Source organism: Gasterosteus aculeatus, chromosome 17 (genome assembly GCF_964276395.1).
Source record: "Gasterosteus aculeatus chromosome 17, fGasAcu3.hap1.1, whole genome shotgun sequence".
In the NCBI taxonomy this organism is placed as follows: domain Eukaryota; kingdom Metazoa; phylum Chordata; class Actinopteri; order Perciformes; family Gasterosteidae; genus Gasterosteus; species Gasterosteus aculeatus.
In genome coordinates, this window is record NC_135705.1 from 1,348,126 (window position 1) to 1,367,682 (window position 19,557).

General features: G+C 48.2%; 2 protein-coding genes across 6 annotated transcripts; one reads left to right on the forward strand and one right to left on the reverse strand.

Annotated features, from left to right (window-relative positions):
* The first annotated feature begins 96 nt into the window (after positions 1 to 96).
* Positions 97 to 10,414, forward strand: kcnq2b (potassium voltage-gated channel, KQT-like subfamily, member 2b). 3 transcript variants are annotated; one of them, XM_040202616.2, is made up of 20 exons: positions 228 to 618; positions 1,865 to 2,015; positions 2,207 to 2,297; positions 2,635 to 2,761; positions 2,946 to 3,121; positions 3,233 to 3,358; positions 3,556 to 3,666; positions 3,755 to 3,850; positions 3,951 to 4,045; positions 4,147 to 4,215; positions 4,328 to 4,357; positions 4,734 to 4,813; positions 4,967 to 5,161; positions 5,918 to 5,965; positions 6,367 to 6,475; positions 6,650 to 6,685; positions 7,439 to 7,570; positions 7,674 to 7,794; positions 7,900 to 8,075; positions 8,187 to 10,414. In XM_040202616.2, the coding sequence occupies exons 1-20, from the start codon at positions 486 to 488 to the stop codon at positions 8,809 to 8,811; spliced, it is 2,727 nt and encodes a 908-aa protein (XP_040058550.2). In that variant the 5' UTR covers positions 228 to 485; the 3' UTR covers positions 8,812 to 10,414. The 3 variants fall into 3 exon arrangements, with proteins under 3 accessions (XP_040058551.2, XP_040058550.2, XP_040058552.2); XM_040202617.2 differs by lacking the exon at positions 6,650 to 6,685 and having other exon boundaries at positions 97 to 618; XM_040202618.2 differs by lacking the exons at positions 5,918 to 5,965; positions 6,650 to 6,685.
* A 561-nt stretch (positions 10,415 to 10,975) lies between these two features.
* Positions 10,976 to 19,518, reverse strand: ddx27 (DEAD (Asp-Glu-Ala-Asp) box polypeptide 27). Of its 3 annotated transcripts, XM_040202620.2 has the most exons (26): positions 18,720 to 19,518; positions 18,019 to 18,168; positions 17,694 to 17,753; positions 17,427 to 17,601; positions 17,132 to 17,184; positions 16,960 to 17,043; positions 16,707 to 16,812; positions 16,433 to 16,606; positions 16,176 to 16,326; positions 15,985 to 16,084; positions 15,757 to 15,898; positions 15,532 to 15,685; positions 15,021 to 15,102; positions 14,754 to 14,931; positions 14,530 to 14,636; positions 14,311 to 14,407; positions 14,126 to 14,217; positions 13,767 to 13,887; positions 12,163 to 12,256; positions 11,987 to 12,046; positions 11,868 to 11,906; positions 11,757 to 11,795; positions 11,627 to 11,677; positions 11,509 to 11,547; positions 11,391 to 11,429; positions 10,976 to 11,086 (listed from the first exon to the last, which is right to left on the reverse strand). In XM_040202620.2, exons 1-26 carry the CDS (start codon positions 18,801 to 18,803, stop codon positions 11,071 to 11,073), a joined length of 2,487 nt encoding a protein of 828 aa, XP_040058554.2. In that variant the 5' UTR covers positions 18,804 to 19,518; the 3' UTR covers positions 10,976 to 11,070. The 3 variants fall into 3 exon arrangements, with proteins under 3 accessions (XP_040058554.2, XP_077948812.1, XP_077948811.1); XM_078092686.1 differs by lacking the exon at positions 11,868 to 11,906 and having other exon boundaries at positions 18,720 to 18,992; XM_078092685.1 differs by lacking the exon at positions 11,509 to 11,547 and having other exon boundaries at positions 18,720 to 18,992.
* Positions 19,519 to 19,557: the final 39 nt, after the last annotated feature.

Below are 19,557 nucleotides of genomic sequence, written 5' to 3' on the forward strand. Positions count from 1 at the left end.
TTGATCCAATTACAACCTCCTGCTATGTTGTGTTCCTGTTAATTCCACCTGCCTCTCCTCCCGTAGTCATGGTTACCGCCTTCCGGTAATCCAGTTACCATGGCGATGGGCCGAGCTGATAATCGCCCCTGCGACCTTTTCCTTTGACTTACTTGAATGGAATTGAATCGTTGACCTTTGTTTTCATCTTTGAGCGTCCGTCGGTGACGTCAGGCCACTTCCTTCTCCAATGGGAAGTCGTTGATGGGGGGCGAGGACGGGAGGGGGGGTAAAAAAAAAAAATCAGCTGATCAGCCAATCTGCAGCAAGTCTGTCGCTGCGGGTTTTGTTTTCCTCCTCCTCTCCCTCTCTCCTTCCATCCCGTTTTCTCCTCCTCCTCCTTGGCTCCTCCGCAGCGATGCTCCGATCCGGCTGGGCCGTCCTCGGCACTCTGTCTGCGGACGGGCAGTAGATCTGCGGCTCGGTGCTGGTCCCTCCGCGGAGCGATGGTGCAGAAATCCCGCAACGGCGGGGTGTTCCCCGGGGCGCAGGCCGACCAGAAGAAGCTGAAGGTGGGCTTCGTGGGTCTGGAGGCCGGGGGGACTGAGGCCACCAGAGATGGAGCCCAGCTCATAGCAGGTAATAACAACCGGTCCACGGGCGGTATGAACGGGGACCGTCTCAGAGCATCAGCGGCAGACCCGGATCAGGGTTATTATTATTCATGATGTTGAGGACCCGATGGAAACATTCCCGGTTCTGCTGCACGATTCCAACAATTATAACAAGAGACGTGCATTTGGACCAACGAGAAGAATTAATCAGTGTTTACTGTTAGCATGTCACACGGCTGCTCGGCTGTGATTGGCTGAGGGCGCATGCGCGTTGGCTGGTGTTTATTAGTATTAGTTATTATTATGTGAAGAGCAAAATCAACATGAACATCTCCACTCAACTGCTCCTGCGTGTTTCAGCCAAAGTGGCAGCATCAGTGGAAGTTGCCCGCTGATGATGCCGGTTGGAGGAGACCAACAAACCAGTGCAGATAGGGAGGCTGGACAGAAGGACCAGTCTGGATTCAAGCCCCCACACACACAAATAAAGCTCAACAGTTGTGGAAGTCACAAAAAAGTCCCATTCATTGCCTGAATTATGAATTTTTGGATTTGTGGACATAACTACTTAACCATCCACGGTGGATTCACCATAAATTATTAAGATTGTGAAACGATTCATCCCAATGTATTGGAGAGGCATTGTAGTTCCATCAATCCTAAATGTATGTGTGACTTCCCTGATTGGAGTAGAACCAAGTGACCATGGAAAGGTTTACAAAGTAGATGTTTACAGTGTCTGCAGCAATCTCCGGTTTTACCCAGTGAAGTGTGTTAAACCTGCATTCTGTCTACTGTCCACCAGGGGGCGACTCCTCTGGTCCCATAGACGTCTATGAGGAAATGACTCTACTTCTCTGTAGTGACCAGCAGGGGGCGACTCCTCTGCTCCCATAGACGTCTATGAGGAAATAACTCTACTTCTCTGTAGTGACCAGCAGGGGGCGACTCCTCTGCTCCCATAGACGTCTATGAGGAAATGACTCTACTTCTCTCCTGATTTATTCCCTCAGTAAACATTGTAAACATGAGTTTATGGTCTCAGTCTCTAGTTTCAACTATTCTGCAGTACAGCATGATGTTCATTTAGTGACCTATAGTCCATGTAGAGTCAAACAGACCATAAAGCAGGGGACGCTTTAGGGCGGGGCAACACGCTGATTGACAGGTCTCTTTCTGTTTGTTTTTTTCTGTTTAAGACTACTCACACTGCTGAAGTGTTGGTGTAAGTATATTTACGTTTGTTAATGAACATATATACTTGTCTTCAGGTGGGGATGAAGGTCCTCGGCGGCAGCGCAGCAGCGTATCTGGAGTGAAGAGACCACCGAAGCGAAACGCCTTCTACAGACGACTGCAGAACTTCCTCTACAACGTCCTGGAGAGACCTCGAGGATGGGCCTTCATCTACCACGCCTACGTGTAAACACCCGTCTACACGCCAGTCGCCATGTCCAAACATTATTGTTGTTGTAACTAAAAGCTTTAATCAACCCATATTTATTTTATTGGAAAATTCAATAGTTTTGAATGCTATTCAAAGGAACAACATGAGTGATGAAATAATTGATCAATCATATAAAAGCGTGTGTGTGTGTGTGTTCTCTGCTCAGGTTCGTGCTGGTCTTCTCCTGCTTGGTTATGTCTGTGTTCTCCACCATCAGAGAGTACGAGAAGTCTTCAGAGGACGCTCTCTACATTCTGGTAAATTCTCCATCACCCACAGTGTTAAAAACAAACGCGTCAGTCATCTCCTGATCTGAGATCCACTGACGAGCTCTGAAGCTCTGAGTTCACGTAGCTTGCTGATGTTTTTACACTTGTCAGTTTTAATTATGTTCACTTTCTGTGTACGTATTTGTTGCTTCCCTGAATAAGCTTAAATTCCCTCAAATGCATTTTGTTAAGAGGCAACTCAATGTGATGAAAATTATTTCTGTATTTAAAGGAAAATGAGTAATACTGGCAGCAGGAAGTAGCAAACAAGCAAGTCATTTCAAAGACAACTGCAACTTTCTGAGATTGTGTTGTTGTGCAACAGGAAGTGGTGACCATCGTGGTGTTTGGGGTGGAGTACATTGTGAGGATCTGGGCTGCAGGTTGCTGCTGTCGGTACAGAGGATGGAGAGGACGACTCAAATTTGCCAGAAAACCTTTCTGTGTCATCGGTGAGTCTGACTTCCATTTACCTCAGACTTTAACAAAACCTCATCTGCCGTCTGTCTGCAGACAGCTTAACAGAAGAAAAATGTTTTTATTAAAATCCCCTTTAAACCGGTTGAATGATACGCTGTAATCAGCTGTCTGTCTCCGTGTGTGTGTCTCCCTGTCTGTCTCTCATTCTCTCTGCAGACATCATGGTGTTGATAGCGTCCATCTCAGTATTGGCTGCAGGGACTCAGGGGAACGTCTTCGCCACGTCGGCCATCAGGTCGCTTCGTTTCCTTCAGATTCTTAGGATGATCCGGATGGACCGACGGGGGGGAACCTGGAAGCTGCTGGGATCAGTGGTCTACGCCCACAGCAAGGTAACCATGGAAACGGCTGTCCGTATAGATCACGTGAATTAACACGGTATCATTGTTGACAAATTCCATGTCTCGCCGACTCATGATGTCTGTCTCACTGTCTCCCTGCAGGAGTTAATCACTGCGTGGTACATCGGCTTCCTGTGTCTCATTCTGGCCAGTTTCCTTGTTTATTTGGCTGAAAAAGAGGACAACGAACAGTTTGAGACGTACGCGGACGCCCTCTGGTGGGGACTGGTGAGACAACACACACAATGCTCTTTAAGTTAGAAAACTGGATTGGAAAAAAACGAGTGTCCCCCTACAGTCGAGTACGGGGGTGCTGGATGAGGATGTCTCCGATTCTATAGCAAAGTACACTAGTCTGAACCCGGAGCCCCGTCTCCTCCTCAGCACGGGAACACTTTGATTGGTCCATCTCTGTCTCTCGTCAGATCACCTTGACGACCATCGGCTACGGAGACAAGTTCCCCATCACCTGGAACGGACGCCTGCTGGCTGCAGCCTTCACGCTGATCGGAGTCTCCTTCTTCGCTCTGCCGGCTGTGAGTCCCTCTCACGTGTCCCTGACTTCACCCGACACAGGTGACCCTCGTCCTAGCTCACCTGTCCGTCTGCCCGTCTGTCTCTCAGGGGATCCTTGGCTCCGGTTTTGCTCTGAAGGTTCAGGAGCAGCACCGTCAGAAGCATTTCGAGAAGAGACGTAACCCAGCAGCCGGACTCGTCCAGGTGAACGTCTGTGATGGGACAAACGTCCACGAATCAGTTTGGAGATCCTAGAAAAGAAAAATGCTTTATTGCGACAGATGTCTCCTCTCTGTCTCCCCAGGCGGCGTGGAGGGTTTACGCCACAAACCTGAGCCGAACTGATCTGAATTCAACATGGGATTATTACGAGAGGACCGTCTCCGTCCCCATGTACAGGTGAGACTTGTCCACCTACAGACCACCACAGCTTTCTGTAAACAGGCTTATAATTAAGATTCTGATAATGCCGCCAATACTAATTATGCGTGTGTTTTCAGGTTGATCCCTCCTCTCAATCAGTTGGATTTATTGAGGAACCTCAAGAATAAGTCAGGACTCTCGTTCAGGTCTGAAACGTTGACAGGAAGTACACAAACTTCTACCGCTACTACAACTACCGTTGAACTGTTTAACATTTCTTCTTAATTCAGTGGTTAACAACAATCTGTCTGTGTGCAGGAAAGATGCTCAGCCTGAACCTTCTCCCAGGTCAGTGGACAGTTCTGGCTCAGAACACTATAACACCAGATAATAAAACAGTTGATTTCAACTTCAGCCAGACCGACTCTGTTTGGATCAGGCCTGAATCGGCAGCGACCTGTCAATCACAGTTGCCCCTCCCTAAAGCATCCACTGCTCAATGGTCTACTTCACGCTGGATGGACCATATTTTACTAAATGAACATCATGCTGTATTGAAAAAGACTTGAAACTTGAGATCTAACTAATAAATAAATGATAAATGAAGTAAAGGAATTCAGTTGGTTAAGGTCACATTGTTCACATTGTTATATTCAAGACCTTTTCTCTCAAATTGATTTCTAAAACTGTCTGTCTGTCTCACTCATTGTCTCTGGTCCCACAGTCAGAAGGTCAGCCTGAAGGAGAGGGTCTTCTCGTCTCCGCGGGGTTCAGTGACCAAAGGGAAAGGTTCTCCTCAGCATAGTGGGTGTTGTTTTTTGGCCTTTTCAACTGAATGAACGGACAACAGTCACAGGAAGTCGTTACAGGAAACAATTAAAGAAACAAATTCCGGAGCTTCTCCTTCTTGACTTCCTTCTTACTTACTGTCTCCACCGGCTCCCCCGGTGGCCCCAGGTGTTACTCCTGGCGTTGGTCCTGTAGTTGCTGGAGTACTGGGGAGCGTCCAGGCCCTGCGACAGTCCCCCAGCGTGGAGCCCAATCCGGAGGAGAGTCCCAGCAAGGTTCCAAAGAGCTGGAGCTTCGGAGAACGCAGCAGAACCCGACAGGCCTTCAGGATCCGTGGGGCGGCTTCACGCCAAAACTCTGAAGGTAAGAGGGTCAGAAAAGAGGTGATGATGGTGATGAATGATGATAATAATAAAGATAATAGTGGTGGTGGAGGTGATGATGATGGTGATGGTGATGATGATGATGATGATGGTGGTGATGGTGATGATGATCATGGTGGTGATGGTGGTGATGATGATGATGATGATGATGATGATGATGATGGTGATGATGGTGATCATGATAATGATGTTGATGATGATGGTGGTGATGGTGATGATGATGGTGATGATGATGGTGGTGGTGGTGATGATGATGATGGTGGTGATGATGATCATGGTGGTGATGGTAATGATGGTGGTGATGATGATGATGGTGATCATGGTGATCATGATAATGATGTTGATGATGATGGTGATGATGATGATGGTGGTGATGGTGATGATGATGGTGATGATGATGGTGGTGGTGGTGATGATGATGGTGGTGATCATGGTGGTGATGATGGTGATGATGGTGGTGGTGATGATGATCATGGTGATCATGATAATGATGTTGATGGTGATGATGATGATGATGGTGGTGATGGTGATGATGATGGTGATGATGATGGTGGTGGTGGTGATGATGATGGTGGTGATGATGGTGGTGATGATGGTGATGATGGTGATGATGGTGGTGGTGATGATGGTGGTGGTGATGATGGTGATGATGGTGGTGGTGATCATGGTGATGGGGTGGCGGCGATGGTGGGTAGAGTAGATTCCTCTGAGGTTTGTCTCCTCTCTCCTCCTCTAGTGCTGATTGAGATGCAGGATGAAGAGTTCAGACAGAAGAGCTCCCCAGGTCAGCATGTTGCACACACACACACACACACACACACACACATATTCATAGTATAGAGCTCTATATATTTCATGTGCGACACAACGAAATATATTCTTTGTCCAACTGATCAAATTAAATACATGATCTATGTGCCACGTTCTCATTGAGATATTCATCTGACAACGGCAGCTGTTTGTAAACATCATGTCAGCATTGTAGTTTATCCGTAATAACCCGCCGTTATTTGCGGGTTTTCTTCAAAAAACACAACAATGTTTCCTCGCTCACAGCTCCTCCACCCCGAGAGGCTTTTTAGGAACTAGGATGTCGGAGGACAGAGGAGACGAGGAGATGAGGAAGCACAAAATCTAGACGAGAAAGAGCGATTATTATTATTGTTGTTGTTGTTGTTGCTTTAGACGCCAGCCTGCCAGGAGAAGACATGACTGACGACAACAAGAGCTGCCACTGTGAGTTCATCCCTCAGGATCTGACCCCGGGGTTAAAGGTCACCATCAGAGCCATCTGGTATGAACCGCTTACTGTTTATTTTCACTAAGAAAATCATTTATTTATCAGTTTACCTGCTCATCCTTCATCACTTTGCTCATTGTTTATTTGCCGGTTAGTATGCACTTGACCCATTCTGCTTTTTATTCACAATATTATTTTGTTTTTGTTTTTTATTTGTGCTCACCCCAGGGTCAAAGGTCACCATCAGATGTTGGGTAAGAGCAGGTAGTCTGGGCTCCAGTTAGCTTCATTGTTTTCTGTTCCAATGTTTTCTGTTGTCTGACACCAAAGGTCATTCTTTTAAGAAAATGTGCTTTCTTATTATCCTTCTTCTGGTTTCGTCTTCGTTGATTGTTACTCCTCCTGCTTCCTTTAATTCCTCTTTCCTCTCCGTCCTCCATCTTACTTCTTCTTGCTTCATGTTCTTCCTTCATCTTTATTCATCTTCTTCATTTTTTATTATGATTATCATCACCATCATTATTTATATACGATGATCCTGATGATTACATCACCATTATTGATGTTGTTGGTGTCCGCCCTACGGAGAAGTGTTTTTTAGTCCTACTATAGCTCCTCTCCTGTCTGTCAAATAAAGATGAAGTTCTGTCAAATGATTCATAGCATCATGTATCAGAACCAGATTCTGTTTGGATGTGACGACCAGCAACCCTCAGCACATGAACGACACCTCCTAAATGTAGAGTTCATACGCTTCGTCTCTGGGTTTCCTGGTTTGGGACTCAGCATTGAATGCTAACCTTGCTCAAGGGAATTATTCGTATTGGGCCGTAGTCATTTTGTCACTGACTTCTCTAAAAACAACCCTGTCTTCTGACCCTGCTGGTGTGACCCAGAGGCCCCTCCCTCTGGTCCAGACCCATAGTCGTAAGACCAACTAGGTCTGTAAGATGACTGTGAGTGCCTGAGACCACCTGAGCTCCTTCAGACGGTGACCTCCTGTTCTCTCTTCCTCAGCATAATGCGCTTCATGGTGTCCAAGAGGAAGTTTAAAGAGAGCCTTCGTCCCTACGATGTAATGGACGTGATCGAACAGTACTCAGCTGGACACTTGGACATGCTCGCCCGCATCAAGAACCTCCAGTCAAGGTCCAACTGATGACCCTCTTGAGTGTACAATTAAAGATGTTCCAGATGTTTCAGGATTAAACATCGAAAACCACATTTACCCGCGCTATCTCCTGATATGCAGGGTGGACCAGATAGTTGGCAGAGGGACACCGACCGCAGACAAGGACCGTCTCAAAACGGCCAACGAGGACCTTCCAGAGGATCCCAGCATGATGGGCCGGCTGGGGAAGGTGGAGAAGCAGGTAACCAATGGCAACAGGTCTATTGAGCGGCAAACCCAGTGATTTCTGTTGATGCAGCTGCCAAGCTTGAATCTGTCCGGTACCCCCGCTGGTCTCGTCCATCAGGTGCACTCCATGGAGAGAAAGCTGGACTTCCTGGTCAACATCTACATCCAGCGGATGGGAATCCCCCAGGCCGAGACCGACGCCTACTTCGGATCCAAGGAGCCGGACCCGGCCCCCCCCTACGACAGTCCAGTGGATCACCTGGAGAAGAGCCAGTCCATCTCCAAGATCTCACAGTCAGTGTCTGCCATAGCTAGAGAATCACAGAACCAGTACACACCTGTCGTTCATAACATATTGTATACATGTTAACCTGTGGGCGTGGTCGCTTTTGTTTGTATGTTAAGGGGGTTGCCAGGCGACCACACCGAGAAGAATCGTCTGGTGACAAAGATGGTCCACTCCAGCAGCTCCACCGGACACGGGAACAACGGCGGCCCCACCTGCCCACCTTCCACCTCCTGGCAGCCAATCAGCTCCCAGCTCCATCAGCAGCTACCACCTCCTGCCCACCGTAGCCACGGCAACACTCCGAGTCCAGTGGGGGACGGGTCGTTGGTTCGGTTGCCACCTCCTCCGGCCGGAGAGAGACACAGTGGGAACCGGTCGAAGCGGCACAGCGCCGGAGACCGAGTGGCGTCAGAGAGACTGGAGAAGGACGGCAGGACGGGAGGAGAAGGAGGTGGTGGTGGAGGCGAGGAGGTGAAGCCGGACAGTGACGCCTCTGTTTCCATACAGTCCATGGACCACGAGGACCTGGAGCACTCCTTCGGTGGCTTCTCCACCTCCAAGTCCAAAGACAACCTGAACTTCCTCAACAATGGCTTCTACTCCTCCGCCAACCACAAAGGAGGTGGAGGCGCCAGCAGTGCCACTCTCCGGCCATACATTGCAGAGGGAGAGTCGGACTCTGACTCGGAGCTCTGCGCTCCGTCGCCACATTCGGACCAGGACTGGACCGGGACCAAGTAGAACACCAAGTAAGCGAGAGCTTCACCAGCAGAACAATTGAAGTGGTTGAAACTGTGAATGAAAATTAATACTTTAAACACCAGCTGGAGTCTTAAGAGTGAAGCATCATGGGAAATGTTAACGGTACAAATCACCGGATTTCACGCTGGTTTTAATCATGTTTTTACATGAAATGTTTGTTCTCACTGTCACTGGTGACGGGTCACTGTGACACGCTGGCCCCTGATTGGTTCTCTGCTTATTTTATTGTTTTGAAAAAGAAACTGAGGCAAAGGATGATGGGAACATTGAACACATCACCATGCCGAAGACCATCTACAATCTAATGCATTGATTCAAATGATCAAATACCTTGAAATCCACTATGGTCCAAAGCTGAGGTGGAGTTGCTACAGCTGTAGTTACAAGCCTCCACCCAACACCAAAACAGAACAACATATGGTCAAATTAAACTACAAATGTTGTATAGAAACATTGTCCCAACATATAAAAATGTATCCTTGACAAAAGAAAAAAATAGTAGTATAATATACATACAAGAAATATAATATAAATAAACGTACGATTACAGAGAACGCTTACTGAGCAAATCAAAGAACCAAAACATAGCTTAGCTTTAGCCTATTTTTTATTTTCATAGGAATTTTGTGCAATATAGAAATGTATTTTTTGTTTGTTTTTACTGATTTGAACTCACCCATTCGTCACAAAGCTCTGTTGGAATAAGGAGCAGTTAGCCCAACATGCTAACGTCAGAAGCATACATTAGCAGGCTATTCTAGTTTTACCTAAACATCATTAGCAAATCAGAAGTTGATAATCAGTCCCACATGCTATTTTTGTATGATGCATATGGATTCATAAATACCAACAGGTAATCAACACAGCGACAGGAATGTAAATGATTAAATGCCGAAGAGACAAACTCATCCGTCTCAGGAAAACCAAAACAGGACAAACCTACCAAAATAAGAGTCTCTTTTACGGCCTTCGCTCCCTTTGCTTCCCTCCGGACAAAGAGTTCAACATTTCTGACCAGCAGTAGTTTGGCCTTACGGGGGCGTTAAGCCACGCCCACCAGGAGCCACAGGTACCAGGCGTAAACGTGTCACCATCTGGAAGATGACGGACAGATGTTGAGGCTCGAGTTCATCCGCCGAATATAAGATAAACATTGTGTTTATTAACTGGCTTCATTGTAAGTCGCTTTGGATAAAAGCGTCAGCTAAATGACATGTAATGTGACGTAATGTAACTGCATCGACATTTCTCAGCTACGAAGGTTGAACGTGGGCACATCTCATTTGTCCTTTCTGTGGAGTTTTGTTTTTCCAGCAAAGAAAACGCAAACACTTTTTTACAGAAGTAAAATTCACTTGTGTGTCCGAGCGTTCAAACAACTTTATAGGCTACATTGTTTGGTTGAATCACCTGGAAAGGGTTTTAAACAACTGATTTTGTTTCCACGGTAACCGTCGGTCAGTTCAGACATTTTATTTTGGGGGAAAAAGCAGGACGTGTACATTGTTTCACACAAACTATCTTTGTACAGAACTTTGCCTGTTTGTATTTCAATATTAATTAAAAACATTTAACCACAAAACATCTGATGAACCGTCTTTGTTCTTTTGTCTCCAGCCAACGTGGAGTGTAAAGGCCCCCAAGATGTTCATTTAGTAACATGATGATCCATTCAACAGACCACAAAGCAGGGGATGCTTTAGGGCGGGGCTTACTGGGATTGACAGGTCGCTGCTACTACTACACATACTGAACTGCAACTTTTTTACAACTTCTTATAAGTTTGTTTGATGAGAACAGTTGAGTATTTGATTTGTTTTGCTTTTTTCAACATACAATTAAGTTTTGCATGTTATACTACGACTATTGATATTTTATATAATATACTAGGCTGACACTTATTACGGTTATGTATCGTTTTTCTACATATCGACATGAACAAGTCCATTACAATGTATGAAATGGCTTTTATTTTGTTAAACCAATTCCTCAACATGCTTTTTAGGATATACAACATTTCTATGACAAATTGTACCGTTGACTTCATGATCGATAATCCTGCGTATTTCAGGGCTCACGTTCATGACATTTTTAACCTTGTTATGACGTCGCTCTTTAACACCTTGAGAGGAAACTAGACGTGTTTAATACAGATCAAAACTTTATTTAAAACGTCATGAACAGAACAGCTGGAAGAGATTTACAGAGAACAGCTTCTCAGGGCGGCCATCTTGGAATTCACTTCTTCTTGTACCTGACGGACGGAACGGAGACTTTCAGTCAATGAGGGACCACAGATGTCCAATCAGAGCCAATATGGCGCCTTTCATTCCAACTGGAACCGCTCTCATTCCTCACTAAGGCCCAAAGACTTTGTCTTGGTTTTTACGTCTTGGTCTTTAAAAATGACTTTAGGATCAAAAATTCATCACAATGAAAGAGTCATTTGGCCGCAAGTCTTCAACATTTAAACAGACGTCTGTCCAAAATGCCTTCTGGCGATGCGTATCCAGGTGTCATTACACATCCAGGAGAGAGAGACGGACAGAGACACTCACCTGGAGCCGCCCGGACGCTTCCCGTCCCCAAAGGACCGTCTGTAAGCGGAAAGAGACAGGTGAGACAGGTGTACTAATAGAGAGACAGAGAGAAAGACAGACGGGACACAAAACTCACTTTGAGCCGCCCGGACGCTTCCCGTCCCCAAAGGACCGTCTGTAAGCGGAAAGAGACAGGTGAGACAGGTGTACTAAAAGAGAGACAGAGAGAAAGACAGACGGGACACAAAACTCACTTTGAGCCGCCAGAACGCTTCCCGTCCCCAGAGGACCGTCTGTAATCTGGTCTGTAAGAAGGAAGGCAGGTGAGACAGACACACAGCGAGAGAGACAGCCGGACAGACAGAGAGAGACTTTTAAACTCACGTGGAGCCGCCAGGACGTTTCTTGTCTTCGAAGGACGGCCTGTGAACAGAAAGACGGGTGAGACAAGTGGACAAGAGAGAAAGAGACTCGCAGGGAGACTTTTGAACTCACTTGGAGCCGCCAGGACGCTTCTTGTCTTCGAAGGACGGTCTGTGAACAGAAAGACGGGTGAGACAAGTGGACAAGAGAGACAGAGAGAAAGAGACTCGCAGGGAGACGGTTAAACTCACTTGGAGCCGCCAGGACGCTTCTTGTTTAAACCGAGGCGCTTCCTGTCTTCAAAGGACGGTCTGCGTGGTGAGACAGGTGTACAGTTAAAGACAGACAGCTAAACAAACGATGCTGGACCAGGTATCATCGTATGACAGACAGGTGTAGGGACACAGAGACAGACAGGTGGACTCACCCCGATCTGTACTGTTTCAGGGCCTTGTTGCTGGTGTTTGTCAGCTCTTTGTCAAACACAGACTTCTTTCCTCCTTTTCCTGCTTTAGGATTGACTGCAGAGACACTTCAGTTCAGTACATCGGACAGTACTGCTGTAGTACGTGCACGCGTCCTATAGTCCTCACGTAGTGCACGCGTCCTATAGTCCTCACATGCACGCGTCCTATAGTCCTCACGTAGTGCACGCGTCCTATAGTCCTCACGTAGTGCACGCGTCCTATAGTCCTCACATGCACGCGTCCTATAGTCCTCACGTAGTGCACGCGTCCTATAGTCCTCACGTAGTGCACGCGTCCTATAGTCCTCACGTAGTGCACGCGTCCTATAGTCCTCACGTAGTGCACGCGTCCTATAGTCCTCACGTAGTGCACGCGTCCTATAGTCCTCACATGCACGCGTCCTATAGTCCTCACATGCACGCGTCCTATAGTCCTCACATGCACGCGTCCTATAGTCCTCACATGCACGCGTCCTATAGTCCTCACATGCACGCGTCCTATAGTCCTCACATGCACGCGTCCTATAGTCCTCACATGCACGCGTCCTATAGTCCTCACATGCACGCGTCCTATAGTCCTCACATGCACGTGTCCTATAGTCCTCACGTAGTGCACGCGTCCTATAGTCCTCACATGCACGCGTCCTATAGACCTCACATGCACGTGTCCTATAGACCTCACATGCACGCGTCCTATAGTCCTCACATGCACGCGTCCTATAGTCCTCACGTAGTGCACGCGTCCTATAGTCCTCACGTAGTGCACGTGTCCTATAGTCCTCACATGCACGTGTCCTATAGTCCTCACGTAGTACGTGCATGTGTCTTATAGTCCTCACATGCACGTGTCCTATAGTCCTCACGTAGTACGTGCATGTGTCTTATAGTCCTCACGTAGTACGTGCATGTGTCTTATAGTCCTCACGTAGTACGTGCATGTGTCTTATAGTCCTCACGTAGTACGTGCATGTGTCTTATAGTCCTCAGGTAGTACGTGCATGTGTCTTATAGTCCTCACGTAGTACGTGCATGTGTCCTATAGTCCTCAGGTAGTACGTGCATGTGTCTTATAGTCCTCACGTAGTACGTGCATGTGTCCTATAGTCCTCACGTAGTACGTGCACGTGTCCTATAGTCCTCACATGCACGTGTCCTATAGTCCTCACGTAGTACGTGCATGTGTCCTATAGTCCTCACGTAGTACGTGCATGTATCTTATAGTCCTCACGTAGTACGTGCATGTGTCTTATAGTCCTCAGGTAGTACGTGCATGTGTCTTATAGTCCTCACGTAGTACGTGCATGTGTCTTATAGTCCTCAGGTAGTACGTGCATGTGTCTTATAGTCCTCACGTAGTACGTGCATGTGTCTTATAGTCCTCAGGTAGTACATGCACGTGTCCTATAGTCCTCACGTAGTACGTGCACGTGTCCTATAGTCCTCAGGTAGTACATGCACGTGTCCTATAGTCCTCACGTAGTACGTGCACGTGTCCTATAGTCCTCACGTAGTACGTGCATGTGTCTTATAGTCCTCACGTAGTACACGTGCGTCTCATATCTGACCTTTAGCAGCCATCTCCTCCTCTGCCATGGCCCTCGCTCTCTTCGGGCGCCGCTCTCTCTTCGCCGCTCTCTCAGCAAACATCTGGGCCTTCAAGATCTCGAACTGAGCTCGTTCCTCCGCCTGAGGGAACGAACATCAGTTCAAACTCTCACTGCAGTAACTTCCAGCAGTTAGTTGGTCCCCAGTGAACAATTTCTTCACCTAAATCGACTGTCAACGTTAAATGAATGGGACATATTATTATATTACCTTTCACGTGGTGCGTTCAGGTGAAATGGGAAAGAATGACGCTGGTCTCTGTGTATTTATTGTTGTTTACGTGTTTGGCTGTAGTGACTGCAGTATTCGTGGTTGTTACCGTCGGGTCTTTCTTCTTGCCCTCCTTCAGGAATTGTTGTCTCTTCTTCTTCCCCCTCAGAGCGAGATCGAAGTCCTGCAGGGCCTTCGACACTGAGGTGGAGACGGACCCGTTAAGACGGTACTGCCGAGTACTACGGACGGTGGAGTACTAGACCGAGGCCAGTAGTGTGTATTAGTACTCACCACGGCTCTGCTTCCTCTCCTGTTGAGTTTGAAACCAAACGCGCTGCAGTTGGTCGGCGTCGGCGGATCCCGCGAGGCGCTTCTGAGCTACACTCAACTACACAACAACAACAACAACAGTTTATAATCAATCACCAACGTTTGCTGTTACACACTATTATAGCAGCTTTAACTGTGGGTAACCATGGCGACAAGTATCGTTACGCCGTGACTGATCACCTTTGCCTCGGACGCAGCCATCTCCCTCTCCTCCCGCTCCAGCCGGATCACGGCCTCCACGTCCTTCTCCAGCTTAGTGATCAGGTCTCTGAACTTCAAGATGACATCTGGGCGAGAGACGCAGAGGGAGAACAGGTCACCTTCCTCTCATTAAATCAACTTTCTCTCGCAGGCTCCCTGAACTACAAGCCCCCCCCCCCTCTCTCTCCCCACCCCGTAGATACCTGGCGGCAGGACTCGAGCCTTCACGCTGTTCTTGGCCGACTTCACCACCTCCTTCAGGGTCCTCCTCTCCGACTCCCCGACCAGAGACACCGAGCGGCCCGAGCGGCCGGCTCTGGCCGTCCGGCCGACGCGGTGAACGTAGTGCTTCGTGGTGGACGGCATGGTGAAGTTTATCACCTGGGGGGGGGGGGGGCGAGTATTCTACTTTGTTACAGAGCAGAACCATAGGACAGAACGCTACGTTTCATTAGCAGGTCGGAGCTCACTGTTTTGACTCCGTCAATATCCAGACCTCTGGCTGCAACATCTGTGGCCACTAAGATGTCGATCTGATCATCTTTAAAGCGCCTGTAAACAACAACAACAACAGCCGGTTTCAATAACACTCACTTTCTGTGTGTGTACCTGAGGTTCCCCAGCCTCTGGTTCTGTGTCTGTGTACCTGAGGTTCTCCAGCCTCTGGTTCTGTGCGTGTGTGTACCTGTGGTTCTCCAGCCTCTGGTTCTGTGTGTGTGTACCTGAGGTTCCCCAGCCTCTGGTTCTGTGTCTGTGTACCTGAGGTTCTCCAGCCTCTGGTTCTGTGCGTGTGTGTACCTGTGGTTCTCCAGCCTCTGGTTCTGTGTGTGTGTACCTGAGGTTCCCCAGCCTCTGGTTCTGTGTGTGTGTGTACCTGAGGTTCCCCAGCCTCTGGTTCTGTGTGTACCTGAGGTTCTCCAGCCTCTGGTTCTGTGTGTGTGTACCCGAGGTTCCCCAGCCTCTGGTTCTGTGTCTGTGTACCTGAGGTTCTCCAGCCTCTGGTTCTGGCTCAGTTCTCCGTGCAGTTCTCCGACCTTCAGGCCCATCAGTCCCAGCAGGATGTGCAGCCTGTGAGCTTGTTTCCTCGTCTGAGTGAAACACATCACGTGATCCTGGAACGTCCGAGTCAGCAGAGCTGAGACAACCAACGAGTTAGTACACGGTATGCGTAGTACTACACGGTACTTGTGGGTTACGTGTACCCACCAGCCACCACGGCCTCCCGGTCTCCTTCCCGGTTTTGTCGGATTCGGACAAACTCTTGTCGCAGAAACGGAGCAACGTCGGTGTTGCTGTTCACGAAGATCCTGATTGGCTGCTTCAAAGAGACGGCCGCCAGGTCCTTCACCTGGAGACAGGGGTCACATGACACGTTGAGACACCAGGAGACAGAGGTCACATGACACACTTAGACACGAGTCACATGACACACACCTCCTCCGTCATGGTGGCGGAGAACAACATGGTCTGTCTGTTGTAGGAGCACAGTCTGATGACCTCCTTCATCTGTTCCTCAAAGTACTCGTCCAGCATCCTGAGAGGAGCAGAGACACAAAGCAGGACGCAGCAGGTGAGTCTCCGACCCGTTGTCACGGGGCGGGATTCTGTGAGGCCTCGCCGCTCACCTGTCCGCCTCGTCCAGGATCAGGATCTCGATGTGGGTCAGCTCGAAGGTCGGCGTGTTGTGCAGGTGATCGATCAGACGGCCGGGCGTCGCTATCAGCACGTCAGGACCGGCCCTCAGCGCAGCCTCCTGAGACTTCAGGTCCAGCCCACCTGCACACACAACGGGACGGGTTACCTGGGGACCGGCGTCCCACTGAGCCCGGCACGTCGTGGGACTTTTGTATAAAACACAGACCAAACCAATAAAGGTCTTTACCGACAGCCAGGCAGGTGGTGATGGAGGTGAACTGGGCGAGCTGACGGGCCACCGAGTGCACCTGGATGCCCAGCTCTCTGGTGGGAACCAGACACAGGACCCGGGTCACCTGGGACGTCCTGGGCTTATAAACCAAGCGCTCCAACACCGGCAGCATGAAGGCCGCCGTCTTCCCTGAAGAGACGCGAGAGGAATGTTTACTGTGGATCTACACGGCTCTGCTGGCGTTTATTAGTCCCGCCGTGATGCGCTGGTCCCAGTGTGCCAGTCCCACCTGTCCCAGTAGCAGCGCAGGCACACAGGTCTTTGCCCAGCAGGCCGACAGGAATGCACGCCTTCTGGATGGGAGTCGGCTGCTTGAAGCCCAGAGCTGTGATGGCCTGAAAGGACACAACAGGGGGTTAAACACAAGAACTAATATGGATTAGTTGCCAACAGCAGCTTGAGGTTCAGAGGGAGATACTGTAAAGTTTCTTAACACTCTCTGCTCACACAGACACACCCCTCAGGTCAGAGGTCGCGGTTACCTTCAGGATGGGTCGGGACAGGTTCATGTTGTCAAAGGTCAGGTCCTCGTTGAAATCCGACGCGTCTTCGTAGAACGACTCTGGCTGAGGACACAGCACAGCCGTTACCGTGGTAACAACATAAAATAGATTCCGTGTGAACCCGATGACATCATCAGCTGCTCCTCCTCACCTCGTTTTCCAGCTTCCTCCTCTTCCCCCGTCGTTCTTTGTCTCTCAGGGTGTCTGAGAGAAAACAGTAAGTCAGTTAAAACTAGTAATAAACATTTATTAAAGAACTAAAAAATAAATAATGGCAGTAAAGCTCGGGGGAGCGTTGCATGATGAAAGTTTAATTGTATTGGATTTAGTGGTCATCTGCTTATTAGATGTAAAGTTGGAAAATGTGGTAAAAAGACATTTAAAATAAATGAAAAAGTTTCCACCTCCGAGTCACAAATCCAAATAAAGGCCTCTGCTGGACTCACCCGATTTGGTCAGAATCTCCTCGTCACTTGAATCAAACTCATCTTCGTCTTCACCATCTTCCCCCTCGTCGTCCTCTTCATCATCACCTCCATCGGCGTCCCCCTCAGGAGGCTTTACGTCCTCTCCAGCCTCCTCCTCCTGGTTCTTCCCTTCATCGGCGTCAACCAATTTCTCCTGAAGATCAAAACAAACGTTACCTTCAGGGTCAGGGGTGGAGCCTCGAGGGGCGGAGCCTCGAGGGCCGGGGGTAGAACCCAATGACTCACCTGGGCCTTCCTCTTCTTACGGATTTTCTCGATCTTCTGGTCGAGTGTGGTCGCGGTTCTCTGCAAACAAAGAACATGATTAAAACACAGAATGAGAACGGGGGAGGACCAAAAGACCAACGAAGAAGAACATCCGAGGATCAAAACCCTGCAGACGAGAATTGGATTAAAGACAAATGTGTCTGATGAAAAAATATCAAACACCCACTGATGGAAGAACATGATACTAAAGTCCGCAACAGCAGTGTATGATTCTTTAAAGAAATGGGATGTGATCGATGATGGTTTGGTTTTTAACGTCTGCGCGTGTTCTGCCGGGTTCCACCTTGTTCTTGAGCTGCTTCATGACGTCCTGCATGGCCCAGTCCTCCCCGCGGCTCGGCCCGTCACTCTCTCCAAACTCAAAGTCTGCATTGAAGTCCTTCACGCCGCGGCTCCCCAACTTCTTCTTCCTGTTCAGGACGATCGGCTGGTCCTGAAAAACACACAAAAACAAAACGCATTAATACACGCAAAGGGAACAACTCGCAAACCTGCACATGCAATTTGAATACATGTTCAAAATAAAATGAAACGGTTTGTCAAATATAACAATGTACACCAGGTGACACTTTCATCACTGTAACATGAAACAAATGTATTTTATAATAATGTTGATTAAATAAACATCAATGTTCGGATCCCCTCATGTATTTTATACTTTTAAAAATGACCGATTTGAAACTATAACGAGCTCAACGACACGTTTATTATCATTTAATTTAACTCAAATCTTTCAAATGAAAAGGTAAAACGTCTCAACCGTAGATGTGAGTATTTTTACAAAACCGGATTGACGGTTACTTCAGTCACTTTATTAAGACCTTTTATTTCTGTAAAGAAAGCTGTTGTCACGTGTTCGTTTAGAGAAGATTGTTATTGAATCCAAAACCTCCGGGACGTGACAGCGGCTCATGTACTGTTCTCCAGCCGGGCTCCGGTTCGCCTCGGCCCGCCCGGTGGGGGTCGTGTCTCGGCCCTACTCACCTCCTGGTCGGACTCGGTATCGGGTTCCTCCGGACTCTCGTCCTCGTCCCGCAGGGTCCCGATCAGGCCCAGCTGCTCCAACATGGCGGACTTCTCTTCGGTACCGGCTCGCTTTGCTTCGTGGTGCGATTGTAAAAGCGACTGTGTGAAGTTCCTCCGCCGTTTTCTCTCCGCACACACACGCAAACACACACACACGCAGACACACGTGTGTTGACGGAAACAGGACGTGAGAGTGGTGTGTTTCCGGTTCACGTTCTTCTTCTACGTTTCATTGGCAGCGTTGATGAACAGCGTTGAGACGCAGTACCGCCACCCACTGACGTGGAAGTGGAACTACACCATAATATGACGGAAATACAAAAACTAACAATGCTACACGATAATATATAATAAATACAAATAAATAATCCAGACCTGATGATGTTGAATGATGGATTGGGGGTGCTGCAGTATATCAACTATAACTGTGATATTTAAAAATGAAATATGGATTTCCCATTAAGATAAAATGATCTCTCCCAAAATGTAACTCTGTACCTCCACCACCTCCTCTCCTCATCTACGGGAAACTACAACAGCTCCACCCACGATATATTGATTTCAGCAGGGGTCCATCAGTCATCCACCTTCCTCCCTTCTTGAGCTCACACTGCTCACATATCCTGCACACACTACTGAATTACCTTATATTTCACTTTTCATGCTGATACTCCGGTTTGTTTTTGTACTCACAACACAGTTGTGTGTTGTAGTTGTACTACGTATTGTACTACGTGTTCAGTCTTCTGTACCTTGCACCTTCAGCGTGTAGTCGGATGTTTGCTCCGCTCCCACT